This window comes from Vulpes lagopus, chromosome 12, assembly GCF_018345385.1.
Source record: "Vulpes lagopus strain Blue_001 chromosome 12, ASM1834538v1, whole genome shotgun sequence".
NCBI classification, from domain to species: domain Eukaryota; kingdom Metazoa; phylum Chordata; class Mammalia; order Carnivora; family Canidae; genus Vulpes; species Vulpes lagopus.
Genome location: NC_054835.1, coordinates 17,486,870 through 17,507,776, shown reverse-complemented (window position 1 = coordinate 17,507,776; position 20,907 = coordinate 17,486,870). Strand labels below are relative to the sequence as shown.

Sequence of the window (20,907 nt, the reverse complement as noted above, 5' to 3'; positions counted from 1 at the left end):
GGGAGCCCAGTTCGGTACCGGATCCCAGGACCCTGGGATTAAGACCTGAGCCAAAGGCAAACACTCAACCACTGACCCACCCAGGTGCCCCAGGGAAGATTTTTAAAGATATGGTTACATTAATCATTCTGTACGGTGCTCCAGTATCATTACACAATCATACATAACTTGTCATGAAGACTGGGACTCTCTCATTTAAAAAATAAAGCTATTACTGAGTAAAAAAAAATTAAAAAGAAAGAAAAAAGATATAGAGAAACTAATCTCTGAAATAGGCTATTTGAATTATATTGCATAAAGCAAGTATCTTCCCCACCAAATGTGTGTTCTAATGAAAAATTGCTTAATAAATGGCAATCCTAAATCACCATCATTATAAAAACAATTACTCCATGAGTGCATGCTTATTTAGTGCCAGATGTAGTGCTAAGGCTTATTTCTATGAAAGAAGTACTATTATTACCCCTATTCTACAGATGGGCAAACTGAAGCATAGATCAGTTAAGTGACTTGTCTAAGTCTGGTACACAGTAAAGCCAGGATTCAGATTCAGGCAGATATTTTCCAGACCCTACACCCTTAACAACTATAGTGAACTGCTTCATGTTGCTATAGCTATCTGAAGCCTAAGAGAGAAATAAAAATACTATTGGGGCTTCCCCACCATATGGTCTATATTAGAATCACTGGCAGATACTATTTTTATTTGAAACCACAATCACTTTCTCAAACCCCAAGGAATCAATGAACTTCCTTAATAGATTAAGATGCTAACATTGTGGTTTAATTTTTGCTTGAGATATGCTAAGTATCATAATTGTGAAGAGAAGGTGCTCTCAAATTGTTACTGTTTCTATAAAAATGTCTGCAGCAATAATTGGAGAATCACTGCTCCAATGAGTAAGGTGTACAAAGACGTCTTTCCTTAAACTTTAATAAATATTAAAAAAAACTTTAATATAAATATAAAATATATATATAATATAAATATAATTTCATACATTCCCCTATCTGTTAAGCAGTAAAAAAAGAGGTTGGGCTTTTTTTTTTCTTTAACTAGAACAAGGTATGGAGCTGGGAGAGGAAGAATGGGTGAGGGGCAAGGTAACTACAAACACACATTTTCCAAAGACAGAAGCTTGAGTATCTATCTGGCTACCTACCATGCCTTAAACAGCAATATCTTACAATAACTGCCTTGTAGGAAAAAAACAAACTTCTAATTATGAATGGAACTGAAAGAGATTAGTATTGAGAAGTAAATAACATATCTTTCATTTTCTTGGCTGTAAAGATCTTTTGTTCCTCCGTGTTTCCCAATTACTTTGTTCCACATTCCCTATCCATTATCCCCTTCGGACGTGGTATCTTCTTCTCTGTACACACTTGGTTTTGCCTCTCCTATTGCACTCACTATACTACTTTCATTCATTATGCATGCATAGTTTATAGCTGCCTTTCCCCCATTAGACCTGTGAATTCTAAGACAAGGATAATGCCTTACCCCACAGTGCTTGAGAAGGTTCTCAAATGAGTTTATCAACTGCCAAGATACATGAAGCAAAATGACACAAATCACAGTGATTCAAACTAAAGCAGGGAAAACATGAAACAAAATGAGTAAAAAAAAAAAAAGGAGAAGAAGAAGAAATCAAACAGTGCCCAGAGAGACTAACTCTAACACCCAGAAAATAATTTAGTTAGTCTAGTAGCTGGTCTCTGAGTGTGACAACCAAAGCTTAAATACCAGCTCTGCCACTCCAAGCTATGGGAATCTAGATAGTTCTCTGAAAATCACTTTATCAGTAAAATAGGAACAATAATAGCATTCCTTCAAATGGTAGTTGTGCTGTCCGTTTAGTGCTGAACCTAGTGTCTACAGCACAGCAAACGCTTGATACATGGTAGCTCTTAGGACAGTAATACTTTAAGGTTTCTTACTCCTTATCACAAATTTTAACAAATTCACTTTAAAGGATAGCCAAGCAAATGTATACACTATATGAAAAGTAAAACAGCGTAGATGTTACAATTCAGAAAAATTATGTTTACTTCTCCAGCTCTATTTTCTGCACTTTGCAAGGCATCAGCACTGTACTGCTTGTGGTTCCCAGCGTTCATGTGCCACTTCTAATCCCTGTCCTTTAAATTCATGCTTAAAAATGCTTCCCTCCCTCCTGCTACTCACCCCTAACTCCCTGTTTGCCAGCCAACTCCCACTCTTTAAAGCTCAACTAAGAAATCCTTGCTGGCCTTCTTTCTCTTTCTCAAGGCTTATATCATCATCTATGATTACTACACTGTACTCTAATTACTTAATGCCAATCTTTCCACTTATACTCTAAAGGCTTCCTGAGGCCAGGGACTAACTGGCTGCTGGATCCCCAATCCTGGCATGAATGAGTAAATAGTCATCTCCAGAACTGAGTATAGCATAGGATACAAAAAGGTACTAAATTACCTTTTTTAAAAAAATTAAATCAAACAGCTCCATAAAAACTAGGCTGCAACACAGTATACTACTTCTCCATTTGTTTCTAAGCATATTTTCTCCCACTCAGTGAAATATTTCCCATTTCTCAGGAAAGCTTAGGAACCATGGGACCTCTCATTACATTTCAGAGCCAAAATCACCTCATGAGATTTTCTCTTGACAAATAGGAAAATGAAGGGCACTGTGAACAGCAGCTGTGCTGCTTAGCTGGGCAAGAAAATGCAGGGCAGTTTGTAAAAGTATCTGAAAAGGACTCAGTGCTGAGAATCAGAAATAGAGAATGGATGGGGTTACCTGAACAAAACAGCACTCATTAAATATTTGCTGATTAACAAGATTCGTTAGGTCTCTCCCATGTACACTTGACTTCTGAGATATTTCAGACTGTGTCTTATCAATAATCACAGAGTTTTTAAAATTAGAAAACATTTCCTTATTATAGCTAAGGTTTTTTTTTTTTAAGATTATTTATTTATTCATGATAGACATAGAGAGAGAGGCAGAGACACAGGAGGAGGGAGAAGCAGGCTCTATGCCAAGAGCCCGAGGTGGGACTCGATCCCGGGACTCCAGAGTCGCACCCTGGGCCAAAGGCAGGCGCTAAACTGCTGAGCCACCCAGGGATTCCCTATAGCTAAGTTTTTGAATGTATGAACAAGTGAGAAACATGGACATGTGAATGCCTACAATGGGCCAGGCAATTGTGCAGCCAGCAAAACAGAGACATTTAATGGAAAAACAGTAAAGCCAAAGCTGCTGGTACCGGGAATGGCATTTAATGGTGCTATATAGAAAGGTCCTGTGGGCTCTGCATGGTGCCTTTTTTAGACTGGGCATTATCTAGAATCTGCTCCCTTTCATTTTTTTTTTTAAGATTTATTTATTGGGGGACCTGGATGGCTCAGTTGGTTAATCATCTGCCTTCGGCTCAGGTCATGATCCCAGGGTCCAGGGATCAAGCCCAGCATTGGGCTCCCTGCTCAGCTGGGAGCCTGTTTCTCCTGCTCACCTTACTTGTGCTCTCTCTCTCTCTCTCTGTCAAATAAATAAATAACATCTTTTAAAAAATGCTATTTATTTATTCATGAGAGACCGAGAGAGAGAGAGAGAGAGAGGCAGAGACACAGGCAGAGGGAGAAGCAGGCTCCATGCAGGAAGCCCGACGTGGGACTCAATCCCAGGTCTCCAGGATCACGCCCTGGGTCGAAGGTGGCGCTAAACCGCTGAGCCACCGGGGCTGCCCTAAATAAATAAAATCTTTAAAAAAAAAAAAAAAAGATGTAATTCTTTATTTGAGGGGGGAGGGGTAGAAGAAGAGAGAGAGAGAGAGAGTCTCAAATAGACTCTCCACTGAGCATGGAGCTGGATGTGGGCTTTATCTCATGACTCTGAGATCATGACCTGAGCCTAAATCAAAAATCAGTTGCTTAACCCACTGAGCCACCCACACACCTGTTCCCTTCTCACTTAAAGCCAGACAGAAAGGACAAAAGACCTGAAGATACCTTTTGATTACCAAAGGACTGCTCTTACTCTGGACTTCCCAAGGCACCTGAGTCAAGTTTTAAAACCTAAACCAGTTGAAGTTGTCTGTCCATGCAATTAAATGAATACTAAGTAATATGTGCTAAACTAAACTTCTGTGGGGCTAGCAATGGAACTTCAATAGAACACATTTTAGCTTATACTTCAGTTTAGTATTTCCCATAGGAAATATATACTCTAATATATCATCAGAAAAAGAAGTGATTGCTTCATAAAATAAACTGAGACAAGTTGTTAACTGTTTGGAACAAAAAAAGTTTAATATTTATCTCATACTATATAGTAAAATTAATTTCAGTTGATTAAAGTTAAATATAAAAATAAACAATTAAAAATTTTAGGAAAATATCGGTGAATATATCTCTGTTGATGGAAAATTGAAATAAGTAGAAAAACAATGGGAAAACATACACAGACTTTGGATTGATGGTACTAAAATTTTTTTGATTCCATTAAAAATTTTTAAATGTCTATACATCAAAATGCATACGACAAACCAAATAAAATGGCAAATGAAAGCCAAGGCAAAATGTCCAACATAACAGAAAAAGGTTAATATTCTTAGTATATAAAAAATATTTACAAGGGGAACCTGGGTGGCTCGGTTGGTTGAGGGTCAGATTCTTAGTTTTGGCTCAGGTCATGATTTCATGGGTTATGGGATGGAGGCCCTCATTGAGCTCCATGCTCAGCATGGAGTCTGCTTGTGATTCTTTCTCTTCTCTCTCTCCTCTCCCTCTGCCCCTTCCCTGCTCTCACACACTCTCTCTCTTAAATAAATAAGTAAATCTTAAAAAAAAAAAAAAAAATCAGGGGAGCCTGGATGCCTCAGTCAGTAAAGCATGTGACTCTTGATCTTGGGATCATGAGTTTGAGCCCCACACTGGATGTAGAGATTACTTAAAAAAAAATATTTATTTACAAATCAACGTGGCAAAAATATTCATAGAGAAAGCTGAGCTAATCATACGAATGATTTACAAAACAGGGAATATAACATATGATAACAAATATTTGAAAAAATGTTTAACCTCTGGAAAAAAGGTATATTAAAATGATAAAATATTAGTAGTTAAGAGACAGGGTTCTGGGGTTAGACATCAGGCCTATAATCTTGGGTAACTCATTCTACTTCTCTGAGCCTCAATTTTCTTTGTAAAACAGAGATGATAATAATAATAATGATACCAGAGGAGTGATGGAAAGATCAAATAATGTAATGTATGTAAAGTACTCAGCACAGTTCCTGGTACACAGTAAGTGTATATAGCTCTTATAATAAAGAATATGAATGATGATTATGATATTCAGTGCTGATGAGAGTACGGTAGAGCCAACATTTTTATGCACCTGACCTCTGGCATATTCCACACTTAATCAACAAAGTTAGATTCAACCTTTCTGGAGGACAATTTAGCAATATGTACCCAAAGTCTTAAGGTGGTCATATTCTTTAGGCTTCTGGAAACAGAAAGGTTTAAAAACAATGGAGGAACTCAAATTGGAAAAGTCTGCTAAATAATACCAATATCCATCGATTCATCCATCCATTGATTCATGTTTTTGACCCTGGTGATACAAAAGTATGAAAACAGACCTAGTTCCTGACTTAAAGGTTAGTTGGAGAGATAAGCAAACAATCAAGTACATTAAAGAGATAGAGCCATGATGGTTAAGTATAGGGTGCTATGGTGTGCATAGAAGGAGCACCTACCATGGTCTGAGAGTGGAGTCAGGGAAGCTTCCCAGAAGAAGTGACATTTAAGCTGGGACCTGAGGATGAGTAGGAATTAGTCAGGTAAAGAGATGAAGAAAAAGTGTTCCAGGTAAAGGGAACAGCATGTGCAAAAGCCTAGAGATTAAAGGGAGCATGGCATGTCAGCTTGACTAAGCAGTGTGCAAGGCAGGAACTTGGGAAAAGACAAGGCTGAAGAGGTAAAGCAAGGTTTGCTCTTTAAAAGTCTTGCTAGCAAAATTCTGGAAGTAGACTTTATTCTAAGGGCAATGCAAAGAATGTAAAAGCAATCAGTGCTAATAAATAGTCAACATTCATAATATATCAAGAGGATATATAGGTTGAAAAGATTGAACAAATAGCTCATAAAGTAGAAATACAGGATTGTAGTGAAGGTGGCATAACTCTAAGTTTTACTAAAAATCACTGAATTGTACAATTATTAAAATGGGTTTATTTTAGGCTTTGTAGACTAAAAGCTATCTTTAAAAAAGTTAACAGAAATGCCTACTGAACATCTGAAAAATACTCAACTTGTCTAGTAATAAAATATATATATAATCAATGAGGTACTATTCTTTATCCTTGAAAATTAGTAATGATTAAATATGAAATGAGGATATCCAGTGTTAATAAGGCTGGGAGAAATGAGTATTCCTATACTATGATAGCTGAAATAAATGTTAATTGGAACCTTTCTAGAAAGTATAAATATACAACAGGAGTCTAAAAATTGTTTATACTGTATGATCCAGTAATTATGTTTCTTGAAATCTTAATAAATGTTCCAAAATGCAGTCAATATTTATGCCCAGTGATGTTCACTGCAATGTGATTTATAACAGCAAAAAAAAAAAAAAAAAAGTTGGAAAAAATCCAGATGTTCAACAATAGTGGAATGGTTAGGACAAGTTACAACTGCCCAATGCAGCCATATTAGTGATATGGCGCTATACCTATGATATATATTAAACTGTAAAAGAATCAAATATGCAAAATTATGCATATATATTTCAGCTATGTAAAGTATATATACAATGATATAGCACATATCTCTCATTCTCTTTTCTGTGCTTTTCTGTATTTTCCAAAATTTCCTACAATGACTGTGTATTATTTTTACAGTATAAAAAAGTATCTAAAGCTGTCTTCAAAAATTAAAAAGGATCACTTTTAAGTATTCACACTTCAGATAAATCAATTTCATATTTGCTGCAGTTTTATTTTCTGTCTGGGGGAAAGGTGTGATCATATTTGAATATATGAATAACATATTTATCTAGCATCATATATGTAAATAAATTTTCCAGTTAATAAAAATGTGCATCAAAAACTTGAAAACTTCAGTGAAACTTGGATGGATATCTATCTCAAAATACAATTCACTTAATCCTGATTGCTTAAATGAAGACAAAACAAGATGAAGCTTTATTATGATTATTCAGGATCATTATTATGACCACATAATAGTAGCTCTGAGGGACCACTGGTCTTAGGGAGGTATTTGTCATTATATTAAGTAGTTTATAACTGCTAAATTTTTTCTTATGCCAGCTATTTATAAATCTTCTTCTTCCTCCCTTGCTATAAACCGTTAGCTAGCATTTCCCAGAACCATAAGCAGACTGCCTTCAGCAGCACCTGCCACACTTTCCATTCCTATTTTGCCGTTGATAATCTTCTAAGAGTAAGAAAACTAAATATCCAAGTTTTAAGAATTATGTGTAAACTAAGAGATAATAGGCTTCAAATAAGGGTATCGCGTATCACCTAAAAATGATTTGTACAGACCAAGATTATTCTGTTCTACTTAAGGTTACAATACAAATGAACTGCAAAGAGAATGAGTTCTTTTTTAAAAAAAGATTTTATTTATTTATTCATGAGAGACACAGAGAGAGAGAGAGAGGCAGAGACACAGGCAGAGGGAGAAGCAGGCTCCATGCAGGGAGCCTGACATGGGACTTGATCCTGGGTCTCCAGGATCATGTCCTGGGCTGAAGGCAGTGCTAAACCGCTGCGCCACCCGGGCTGCTTGAGTTCTTGACTGTATCTCAAATCTTGATTATATCTCAAGTCTAGTTCTTTTACTATATTGGGAGTCAAGTTCTCAGGACCAGAAACTCATATGCTTTTCATATCATGAAAAGAGATGTGGACCAGGAGTCAAGGAACTTAGTTCTAGGCAGGTTCTTACCCTAACCAGTTTTGTAACCTTCAATCTTTTAACCTTGGTACTTGTCCTGCATAACTTATGAGGCTGCCCTAGAGTTAAATTAGATCACAGACGCAAAAACACTCTGAAAAGTATAAAGCACTACACAAAAGTAAATATTTGTATGGTATTTCACTGTATTTATATGACCATGGATCAACATAGGTATCCATTCAGAAAATTCATACCAAAAAAAAAAAAAAAAGAAAATTCATACCAGAAAGAAGAGAATTTTTAATTGCCTCCTATTAATTAGGAAATATTATCTCAGAAGAACAATACATTCCAAAGTTAGCATCTCTGATTCCTCCTCCCCTATATCCAAACAATTCCCAGGTCCTTTGTGTTTTCTCCATAATCCCTCACATCTGTCCCATTCTTTCCATTACCATGTCACATCCCCAGTTTAGGCCTTTATTATCTCACACCTGGGCTACTGTAACGGCCTCTAACTGACTCCACTCATGGCATCCCTCTGCCTCTCTTAAATCCCTCTGGCTAATAGGTGCCACATCAATTTTCTTAAAACACCACTGTGATCATATCTGCTCAAAAACCTCTTTAGGCGCTCCACTAACCTTCCCTATCAAGTTCAAACTCCTAAACTCAGCAGTCCCAGTGCAGTCCCAACTTCCTCTTCACCTTTATCTCTTACTATTCTTCCAAAGAAATCCATCCTTAAACTGGTCTAGTTAAGTTTTTCAAATATGCTTTGTACTTTTCTGCCTGTAAATTTTGGTAATACAGTTTCTCTCCACCTGGGATACTCTCTATTTCCCAGGCCCTACCCTAGACTATATTCTCCCCATACTTCCAGGCTGAGTTTGAATCCATCAACTATATGTACTTCTCTTTGATTATCACAAAGGGAAAGATGGAAGATTCTAAAGTTAAATACATCTTCAACAAGGGAGTGACTCCGGGCACATGCATTAATAGCTCTTGGCCTCATTTTATTTACTTGTAAGACAGGAATACTGGCAATTTCCTGTGGACATAATGTAAGGAGTAAATGAGTTAATCCACGTAAAGCACTTGGCATGATGCTTGGCATAGACAAGAACCCAAGAGATGTTAGATATTGTTATTATTACTCTTTCCATTAGTGAATTTATCTTACTCTGAATTCAGCCAATACCTACGGCCATGACAAACTAGCTGTTTATGTACATACAGTACCATTACCCTCACTCTCCTTTTCTACTCTTACATCTCACATTTGTTCTTCCTTCTATTCCCTCCTAAGTTTACACAATACTAATACAAGGATTAATGTCTTATACATCTATCTGTAATAGTCATTCATAACCAGTAGGTGGCCAATAGATTTGTTTAATCCCCAATCAATGAATACTGAAGAGCTGACAGTATTAAAATGCCCTATATCACCTATGGTGAAAAAGTAAAATAAAATGCTTAAAATTATTAATTAAAAAATCTAAATTTCCAGTCTTACAAAATTAAATCTCTCCTTTCATGATTCTCTAGATTGTTTTTGCTCTTTTATCTTCAAAGCAAACAACTCGACCTATTCATGCAACAAGAGATGCAAGAGCAAATATATGCAGGTCAGAGAGCAGCCGAATATTGGAACACAAGAACAAGACAATTGAGCTGAATATAGTTCTGGATGAAGTGAAATAGGAAGACAATTTAAGGGGAAAGGTAACTGGCTCATCAGTCATACACTGTCGACACACACACACACACACACACACACACACCCCAGTCCTAGGATTCCTTTACACTCAGAGCCACAAATAAACAGCTGAAATAACCAGGCTACTATAGCAAGTAGATGGAGAAATATCAGTCAGTTAGCTCACCAACTGAGCTTACCACATGAACAATTTAATTACCTATCTCAAAAGTGACTATTATCATACTTCAATATTCTAATAACTAAGGTATGGCTAATTAAGTCATATCAAGTAGATATGGCCTTACTGTATACTAATCATTCACCTCAAGAAACTTAGTATGATAACTTGATATATATATGTTATTATAACATAAACTATTTTTAACAATGCCCAGGGAAAATGATATTATAATACTAGTTTCTAGTGTATTTGCATGACTCAACCAACTTTCAGTTGCTTTCTCAGCCAAGATCAGGCCTAGTGACCACTATCCTCAAAAGGGTTTACTAGTAGAGAGAAGATGGTCTGATGGAATGTTAACTTTACAAAAACCAGCATAAAGTACGTAAGAGAAAAGAATTATTAAGTTTTGTCCATGTGATATTTGTCTTCAGAGGATCCTAAAACATTTTACCAGCTTTGAAGTGCAATTATTCTCAAATCACAAAATCTTAAGAGTTGGAAAAAGCCTTAGAAGTCCCCCACTTCAGGAATTCTTTATACTATCTTCCAGGCAAAAGGTCCTCCAGCCTTTCTTTTAATACTTTAAGCAATGGACACTCACTATTTTTGCAAGGTTGTCCACTTTACTGTTACAAAATTCTTCCTTACAATACAATCATTGAAAATCTGCCTCCCTGAACTTTTACTCAAAGATCCTAGTTCTGCTCTCTGGAATAATAAAAGTTAATCTCCAAAACAGAATCAATTCTAGAATTAGGATGTAATTGTCATTTTGGTTACACAAAATGCAAAAGAAGGCTCAGGAGAAAAAAAAAAAAAAGAACAGAAACCGCCACTATACACAACAAAATTCTGAAATTCAGGAAACTATGTTGAAATCACAAGCCACCATATTTTCAAGATACCAAAGCCCATGCCTCAGTGAACATACAATATTAAGAATAACCTGATGCTTTACAGCGAAAGGTGGTACAGTGTTTATTGAATACCTTTTGGCAACCTGAAACTACTAAATCCACCAACTCAAGTTTTAAAAATTACAATTCTGTAGGAAGTTCAGGATGGCTTTTCCAATTGCTCATATTATCATTCTATTTCCTTCTAAAACATCTGGATTTTTTAAAGAGATCCCATTTCGCCCCACTGGTGACATATTTTATTTATTTTTAATATTTTATTTTCTTAAATTAACATTTTCAAGAATAAAGCTTAAAAGAATGGAATGTAAAGGAGTGGGGGATGGGGCTAGGAGGGAAGTCAAAAAAGGGCCCAGCCGGAAAAGGCTGGTTACTGGGTAAGATTTTCCTTCTGGAAGCATGCTTCACTGGCCTAGGTATCTAAAGGAGCCATACAAACACGACCCAATAATAAGAATGATCATGAACGATGAGTGTTATGGCATTAATGTCTGTTAAGATGTAAGTGAATTGGTACTGGTCAACAAGCAGCGCCAGATGCTTCAGGACCTCTTAAGAGGAAAGGTAAGGGGTCCAAGAAGCAGAGACCACGGCCACCCTCTGAGGGAAAGAAAAAGGAAAGAAACCAAGGAGGAACTACCAGCTCAGCAATCCAATGAAGCCCGAACAGTACCAGAGCACAAGAAAGACAGCAACGGACTAAGGAGAAGGCACACACCCCGAGAGCCCTGAAGAAGGGGGTGCAGTATGCGAATACTGAACGCATCCAGGAAATGGGTGTGGGTAAGGGGATGTGGTGGGTGTAAGGGGCAACGCAGGTGTCCCGTGGTCCTCTCCCTGCAGCAGAGCAACAGAGGGTTCAAGAAAGGGGGAGGGTGAAAAGCAAGAATGACTCATTCCCAAAAGGAAGTGTTCAAGCCTTAGGAAAGCATGCCACGGGGGGGGGGGGGGGGGGGAGTCCTCAGGGCGAGGACGGCGAGAGCCAGGTGCCCAGAGTGATGGGAGCAAAACCCAAAGTCCCGTAGCTCCCGTAGCTAGTCTTTAAGATAGGGGGTGTGGGGGGTTCGCGGCAGCCGAGTGCCAAGGCCTGGGAAGCGGCGCGGCGCGTGCGCAGTGGCGCTCGGCGGGACCCGCTGAGGCAAAGCGGAGCCGCAGTGACAGAAGCGAGCGGAGCCGCCGCCGGGTGGGACTCACCGAGGCGCAGGGGCTGGAGGTGGTGCTGGGGGTAGGCGACCGCTGGACCGTGACCAAAGCCATCTAGGCGCTGCTGGGTTGTTCCGGGCAGGGCATTCTTGTCCTGAGGGGGGGGGGGGGCGGGGGGGGTGACGGAGCCGGGATGGGGAAAGGGGTATGGGATGGGGGTGAGGGGAACGGGGAGAAGGAGGAGGCCGCGGGAACGGCCGCAGGCTCCGCACCCACCACCAGACTCTCGCCCACTGACGCGCCGAACGGGCGGCGGGCGGGCGGGCGGGCGGTTCGACAGCAGCGGGGCACAATGAGCGCTCCCAGTGCGCAGGCGCCACCTGTCAGCAACCGCCTCTCCCCTCCGCGCGCGCCGCCGCCTCGCCGTAACCCTTGAGTTGCCGGAAGCGGGCCGCCGCCCCTTCCCGGGTTTCCTCCTTTGCTCCGGACTCGCGCGGTTCGCCCGCGTCGAGAGGCTGGCTGTGAGGTGGGATGGGGGAGGGGCCCCGGGCCGGTTTAGGTGGGGGAGGGCCGCTGGAATCCCTACTCCTGAGAGACGACCATTTTATGAGGTGGGGGCGCGCGGCTTAGCCGATTTTAGTGAAAGGAAACGGAGGTGAAAATCCTGAGGCGAACACGTTGTTGTCTGGTGAGAAGGGGCTTCGCGGGGTTTCAGAGGCTTTCTCTAGGCGGGAGGGAGACTTCCTGGACTGGAGACCCTCCAGGCGCGACCAGGAGACGGGTTTACCCCCCTTTGGACTCGGCTCTCGGCGACTTTTTCTGAACTTTACCACCCTGGGTCCATGGTTTTTTTTATGATGAGACTTTATGAAAGAAAGAAAGGTTTTTAATTTTATACCCTGGGAAGCTTCAGGGTACCCGTCAGGCTTCCCCTATTACCCTGGCCTCTCAGGACTCATTCAGTATTCCCAAGGTGGAGAGCAGGCTGCGTGAGCCCCGGAGGCCAAGAAAGCTGGGCTCACGGACTCAGAAGGGTCCAACCTGCTATTTACCTCCCACTTGTTTCCTGCTAGGTAGAAATTCTCTTAAATAGGATTTGCTTCTTGAGATTTTTTTTTTTTTCTCCTTCGGCTCTGGATTTCCTTATTGCATAGACATATGTGAGATGTAGATTATTAAATATTTTCCAGGAATGCTTTTCTAAAAGATAAACCGTCCACAGACTATAAGCCAAGAAATTAATTTTTAAAAAAAAATCAAGACTAAAAGGGGGAGGAGGATCTCACTATGCAAATACCACTGACTACACAGAGAAAGAGTTGACAAAGCTATTTCTCCGTTTGAGTGGATGCCCTGGAATATACCACCATACATATCAAAACTGTAGAAAACACACACATTAAGGAGTTTGCAGTTATTAAAGCCTCCTCCTTCTATTGTCACTCAAACTCTCTTGGATCCTTTAAACTGACAGGGCTGTCATGAGCTCTTTCTGGCTGCTGTATGGTTAAGTGCCACTAGAGCCCTCTGTGCTGAGCCTTTGTTCTCTCCCTGGGGCCCTGCGGTTGAAATAATTAGCAGGGAGGTTCCATCAAGAATCAGACACTGAGGGTCCCTGTACTGTACAGTCCTGTGTAGAATGAATTGCAGAGAAGCCAGCTGGTAGGCTTTTGCCCCCTGGTGGTGATGAAGAGTGCCTGCGAGACAAAATTAAACAAAGATGTATGGTTCACAGATTAAACAATCTGACTGTGTGTGTGTGTGTTTTTTTTTTCCCCCAGAGCTGCGTAGTAAACAGGAAAAGAAAAGACAAAGTTCAGAAATAAGAACTTTGAACCAATGCTTACGGGACCAAACAGGAAGCTACATGCATAACTAAGAAATGTACATAGCTGAAAGCAGAATGAACTCGCTTAAGTGAAACCTGTGGTGTAGAAACTATTCTAGAAAAAAATATTGTACAAATCAACAGGTCTTAGTAATGTGCTTGTATGTTAATTTTCTTTGTGACTCAGGGATAGCAACACTGATTATCTGCTTCTGTGTGGCAACATAAATTCTTTTGGCAGATGACTTAATTCCATTAATCTTAGAGTGGGATAGATCACTACCATAGCAGTCAAAAGACCTGGCTTCTAGTTCCAACTCCGTGAAACCTAATTCAAATGGCTTAAAATTTTTGAGCATTAGTTTCTACAGTGGATCACTAACTCACAGGATTCTGTGATCGAATGAGATAATGCATGATAAAGTACAGTATAAACTGTAAAACCCTGTATGTAATTCAGATAACTTTATTATTCTCTAAAGGTTGTTCCAAGTTCAGTCAGCTTTTGTTGAGTGTACCCTATGTGTAGAAAACAGCATCAGGCAAAAAGGGAATAAAAAGGGCTTAAGAAGACATAATTCACACCTTTTCTTAATAGTAAGAAAAGTAGATTAGTGGTGATGACATGTCTCATCTGTAGGCAGATATAGAACATCTTTGTTAAGCATATCTAGGGTGATAAAATCCTGGTCAAAATTAGGATTCAAAAAAAAATGGGATTATAAGGTATCCAGATTCACATTAAGTTCATTTTATCAGGAAGGTAATTTACTAAATTACAGAGGAAATATCTCTTCCTGGTATATAACCTTTTAAGGAAACTAAGATTTGGAAATTACTGGCACATGTTCATTAATTTAGTCACCATTAATTGAGAAAATGCTGAGTGTGTATTATATTGCTAGGCACTGTTTTTAAGAACAAATAAAAGTCTACCAGGGGCTCAAAGTCTGTTAGCAGGGAAAAACACACCAAATAATGACATAATGGCTTAGTGGTACTGTGGTTTCAATCACCTCTACTAGGCCTCCAAGGGAGATACATATACAGGAGAAGCCTAGATGTGTACAAAATGCTTTAAAAACACAGAGAAAGAGGTCTGGGAAAATTCACATTTTATGATACTGACTTTCAGGCTTTGGCTGCCGAGCTAGATTACATACGAGCACTTGAAATCTATGCTCTCTGCCCCATTTATCCCTCTTCCCTGGGCTCCATCCTGGTGTCTACTTGGTCTTCTGGTGATCTAAGTGTGGAAGTATCTCCTTCTAATAGAGAAAAGATCCTAGAATCTTCTTAGTATGTGAGTTAAATTTGAGAAGAGAGAGACCAAGAAAAAAGAGAGAGAGAGAGAGGCCAAGTGTAAGATTCCCAAAAGAGGAACCCAGAGACAGAAGTCCTAGTTCTATTTATGGAAACTTTTTTCTTCCCACCTGTGACCTGTGATAATGGAGGCCTACTTGTGCCATTGGAACTCCTTTAACCCTTAACTTTTATCATCGCTTCTTAAGAGGTGAAATTATAGGGGAACTTTTGAAATTCTTGAGGTCAGAATTTGAAAACTTTGAGAGCTTGATGAAAACTATTAATTCTCTCTCCAGAAAGATATACTTGCACATTTCACATACTCACTGAAATCCATTGAGAGTCCTCAGGTTAAGAATCCTGATCTAAGGCTTAAAACAGTGCTTCTCAACCTTTTTTCATATCATTACATTCGTAGAAATGATATTTGTATAGCACATTGGGATAAATTAAAGGGGATTTGGAGGCAACTCTATGGGGCTTGGTGAAAAAAAAACCATATAATATAATGATAAAAATAAACATATTAAAAAATAAACATATTAAGGATAATATTAAATATTGCATTTATATAAGCTTCAAAATAGTCTTCTCAGAAATTTAGTGAAAAAACCTCTGAGGTTGCTTCTATAAATGTAATATTTTTTTATGTAGGTTTTAAAAAAAAATTACAATATTATTGACTGTATTCTCTATGCTGTACTTTTCACTTCCATGACTTAATTATTTTATAGCTGGAAGTTTTTGCCTCTTAATCCCCTTCACCTATTTCATCTGAACCCCTACCTCCCTCCTTCTGGCAACCACATTTGTTCTCTGTATTTATGAGTCTATTTGTGCTTTTTGTTTATTTGTTTTGTTTTTTGGATTCCACATATAAGTGAAATCATATGGTATTTGTCTTTGTTTGGCTTATTTCACTTAACATAATACTCTTCACATCCATCCATGTTGTTGCAAGTGGCAAGATTTCATTCTTTTTTATGGCTGAGTAATATTCATATGTATACGTATTCATATCTATTCTGTCTATCACATTTTCTTTATCGATCCACCTATCAATGGACACTTGGGTTGCTAACCTATCTTGGCTATTGTAAATGCTGCAATAAACATAGGGGTGCATATGTCTTTCCAAATTGGTATTTTCATTTTCTTTAGGTAAATTCCCAGTAGTAGAATTACTAGATCATATTGTAGTTTTATTTTTGATTTTTTTGAGGAATCCCTATACTATTTTCCACAGTGGTTGCACCAATTTACCTTCCCACCAACAGTAAACAAGGGTTCCCTTTTCTCCACATCCTAACCAACACTTGTGATTCATGTCTCCTGATACTAGCCGTTAAGACTGGTGTGAGACAATATTTCATTGTAGTTGTGATTTGTCTTTCCCTGATTATTATTGATGTTGAGCATCTTTTCATGTGTCTATTGGCCATCTGTATGTCTTTGGAAATATGTCTAGTCAGGTCCTCTGCCTATTTTTTAATCAGATTGTTTTTTTAGTGTTTATTTGTATAAGTTCTTTGTATAATTTAGATATAAACTCCTTATTGGTTATATAATTTGCAAATATCTTCTCCCATTTAGAAGGTTGCCATTCTGGTTTGGTTTTGGTTCCCTTTGCTGTGCAAAAGCATTTTATTTTGGTGTATTCCCAATAGTTTATTTTTGCTTTTGTTTCCCTTGTTTGAGGAGGCATATCCATAAATATGTTGCTAAGGTCAATGTCCAAGAGAGTACTACTTATGTTTTCTTTTAGGAATTTTATGGTGTCAGGTCTCACATTTAGGTCTTTAATTCATTTTGAGTTTATTTTAATATATGGTATAAAAAAGCAGTCTAGTTTCATTCTTTTGCATGTAGAAGTCCAGTTTTCTCAGCACCATTTATTGAAGAGACTGTCTTCATTTTATGTTCTTGCTTCCTCTGTCAAAGATTAATTGACCATATAAGCATGGGTCTGTTTCTGGGCTATTTTGTTCTATTGATGTGTCTATTTTTGTGCCAGTACAATACTGTTTTGATTATGATAGCTTTGTAGTATATCCTGGAATCTGGGATTGTGATACCTCTAGCTTTGTTCTTCTTTCTCAGGATTGCTTTGTCTATTCAGGGTCTTGTGTGGTTCCATACAAATTTCAGGATTATTTGTTCAAGTTCTGTGAAAAATGCTATTGGTATTTTGATAGGGATTACATCAGATTTGTAGATTGCTTTGTGTAGTATGGACATTTTAACAATATTAATTCTTTCTATCCATGAACATGGTATATCTTTCCATTTGTTTGTGTTATTTTCAATTTCTTTCATTGGTGTCTTATATTATTCAGAGTATAGGTATTTCACCTTCTTTGTTAAATTTATTCCAAGGTATTTTATTCTTCTTGGTGTGATTATAAACAGGAGTATTTTTAAAATTTCTCTTTCTGCTACTTTGCTATTAGTGCACACAATTGCAACCGATTTCTGCATATTAAGTATGTATCTGGGGGATCCCTGGGTGGCTCAGCGGTTTCGCGCCTGCCTTTGGCCCAGGGCGCGGTCCTGGAGTCCCGGGATTGAGTCCCACGTCGGGCTCCCGGCATGGAGCCTGCTTCTCCCTGTGTCTCTGCCTCTCTCTCTCTCTCTCTCTCTCTCTCTCTTTCTCTCTCTCTCTACGTCTATCATAAATAAATAAAAATAAATTTTTTTAAAAAAGTATGTATCCTGCAACTTTATTGAATTCATGTATTACTTCTAATAGTTTTTTGGTGGATTCTTTAGGGTTTTCTATATAAAATATCATGTCACCTGCAAATAGAGATAGTTTTACCTCTTCTTTACCAATTTGGATGCCTTTTATTTCTTGTCTGATGGCTGTGGCTAGGACGTCCATTACTATGTTGAATAAAAATAGGGAGAATAGACATCCTTGCTTGTTCCTGATCTTAAAGGAAAAGCTTTCAGTTTTCACCATTAAAGATGATGCTAGCTGTGGGCTTTTCATTTATGGCCTTTGTGATGTTGAGATATGTTCCTTCTAAACCTACTTTGTTGAGAGTTTATATCATGAGTGGATTTTGTATTTTGTTAAATGCTTTTCTGCATCTATTGAGATGATCGTATAGTCTACATCCTTCCACTTGTTAGTGTGATATATCACATTGATTGGATTATGAATATTGAATCATCCTGGACTAAATCCCACTTGATTGTGGTGAATGATTCTTTCAATCTATTGTTAAGTTTGGTTTGCTAATGTTTTGTTGAGGATTTTTGCATCTATGTTCATTGGAGAAATTGGCCTGTAGTTTTCTTCTTTTGTAGTGTCTTTACATTGTTTTGGTATCAGGGTAACTCTGGCCTCATAGATTGAATTTGGAAATTTTTCTTTCTCTTCTATTTTTTGGAATAGTTTGAGTAGAATAGGTATTAACTCTTCTTTAAATGCTTGGTAGCATTCAGCATTGAAGACATCCAGTCTTGCACTTTTATTTATTGGGAGTTTCTGAGGACCTACTCAATTTCATTACTAGTAATCAGTCAGTTCACACTTTCAATTTCTTCCTGATTCCATTTTGAAGATTGTATGTTTGGGGGAATTTATCTACTTCTTTTAGGTTGTCCAATTTGTTGGCATACAATTTTTCATAGTTTTCTTTTATAATCTTTTGTATTTCTGTGGTGTTGTTGTTATTTCTCATCTTTCATTTCTGATCTTTTTAATTTCAGTCCTCCCCTTTTTTCTTGATGAGTCTGGGTAAGATTATCAATTCTGTTTATCTCCAAAGAATCAACCACTGGATTCATTTAACTTTTCTTTTGTTGTTTTTTGTTTTTCTGCAAGCGTATTTCTCCTTTTTAAATTTAAATTCAGGGATTCCTGGATGGCGCAGCGGTTTGGTGCCTGCCTTTGGCCCAGGGTGCGATCCTGGAGGCCCGGGATCGAGTCCCACGTCGGGCTCCCGGTGCATGGAGCCTGCTTCTCCCTCTGCCTGTGTCTCTGCCTCTCTCTCTCTCTCTCTCTCTCTCTGTCTCTCTCTGTGTGACTATCATAAATAAATAAAAAAAAAATTAAAAAAAAATTTAAATTCAATTAGCCAACATATAGTACATCATTAGTTTCAGATGTAACGTTCAATAATTCATCAGTTGTGTTTAATGCCCAGTACTCATCACATCACATGCCTCCCTTAATGCCCATCACCCAATTACCCCATCCCTCCTACCACATCCCCTCCAGCAACCCTCAGTTTGTTTCTTATAGTTAAGAGTCCCTCCTGGTATTTCTTCCTCTCTGATGACTTCCCATTAAGTTTTTCCTCCCTCCCTGTACAATCCTCTGAACTGTTTCTTATATTACATATGTGAGTGAAACCATATGATTGTCCTTCCCTTATTGACTTATTGCAAAATAAGTTTTGATTTTTTTCTATTGATTTTTTTTAGTTTCTGTTTCATTTCTTTCCACTCTAGTCTTTGTAATTTCCTTTATTCTGCCAACTTTAGGCTTTATTTGTCCTCCTTTTTCTAGTTCCTTTAGGTGTAAGTTTACATTGTTGTTTTGAGACTTTTCTTGTGTCTTGAGGTGGACCAGTATCACTAAAAACTTCCCTCTTAGAACTGCTTCTGCTACATCCTAAAGATTTTGGACTATTGTGTTTCCATTTTCATTTGTCTACATGTTTTTGTTGTTGTTATTGTTGTGTAGTTTTTATTTCATAATCAGAAACTTAACTCTGCAATCCAGCTAGACTTTGAAGGGAGTAAGGAAAATATGGAACCTACTTTGTGCAGTGAGAACACAAAGATTATAGGATATTTCAAGCAGATGGGGGTGAAGGGGTGCTCTCCTGAGCTACAGAAGGAATGGTCTAGTAGTTAAGATAAAACACAAGTCAAATTTATTAGATTTGTCCACAGTAAGCAATAGTGATCTTCTTGCTGGTTCTGCCATTCCTGGACCCAAAGCTCTCCATGGCTTCCACGATATTCATGCCCTCTTTCACCTTGCCAAAGACCACATGCTTGCCATCTAATCTTTCAGTCTTGGCAGTGCAGATGAAAAACTGGGCACCATTTGTTTTGGGTCCAGCATCTGGACAAGATGCCAGGACCTGTGTGCTTAAGGATGAAATTCTCATCATTATATTTCCCCCCATGGATGGATTTGCCACTAGTGCCATAACAGCCTGTGAAGTCACTACCATGGCACATAAATCCCAGAATAATCCTGTGAAAACTGGAAACTTTATAACCAAATCCTTTCTCCTCAGTGCTCAGAGCACAAAAGTTCTCTGCTGTCTTTGGAACTTTGTCTGCAAACAGCTCAAAGGAGGTGCAGCCAATAAAGATGGCAGGTCTTTAGAGACTTGCCATCCATAGCAATGTTGAAGAACATGGTGAAGACTCCTAACTCGGGGAAATGAACTAGGGGTGGTGGAAGGGGAGGAGGGCGGGTGTTGGAGGGGAATGGGTGACGGGCACTGAGGTGGACACTTGACGGGATGAGCACTGGGTGTTTTTCTGTATGTTGGTAAATTGAACACCAATAAAAATTAATTAAAAAAAAAAACAAAGAAATAAAAAAAAAAAAAAACCATGTCTTGGCTGGGTGACATGGGCAGCTCTGGGGTGGTGGCATCTGCAAGGTTGTCTCCATGTATATTTTTATTTCCTCTTTGATTTCTTTGTTGACCATTGGTTGTTTAGTAGCATGTTGTTTAGCATCAATGTGTTTGTGTTTTTTCCATCTTTTTTCTTTAAAAAGAAATATTTTATTTATTCATGAGAGACACACAGTGGCAGAGACACAGGCAGTGGGAGAAGCAGGTTCCCCGCAAGGAGCCCAACATGGGACTCAATCCTGGGACTCCAGGACCATGTCCCCAGCTGAAGGCAGCCACTCAACCAC

At 38.6% G+C, this 20,907-nt stretch overlaps 2 protein-coding genes across 3 annotated transcripts in view; one reads left to right on the top strand and one right to left on the bottom strand.

Annotated features, from left to right (window-relative positions):
* Nucleotides 1-12,266, bottom strand: part of SSH2 (slingshot protein phosphatase 2) — a 237,270-nt gene extending 225,004 nt beyond the window's left edge. The window contains exon 1 of one of the 2 annotated variants that reach the window (XM_041725969.1): nucleotides 11,927-12,266. In XM_041725969.1, coding sequence (XP_041581903.1) covers nucleotides 11,927-11,989 — 63 coding nt within the window. In that variant the 5' untranslated portion in view covers nucleotides 11,990-12,266. The remainder of the gene's footprint in view (nucleotides 1-11,926) is intronic. The other variant, XM_041725972.1, reaches the window with a different exon arrangement.
* EFCAB5 (EF-hand calcium binding domain 5) overlaps nucleotides 11,895-20,907 on the top strand; it is a 176,022-nt gene continuing 167,009 nt past the window's right edge. Inside the window, exon 1 of the mRNA XM_041725260.1 lies at nucleotides 11,895-11,957. The gene's annotated coding sequence lies outside the window, so the exon portion shown is untranslated. The remainder of the gene's footprint in view (nucleotides 11,958-20,907) is intronic.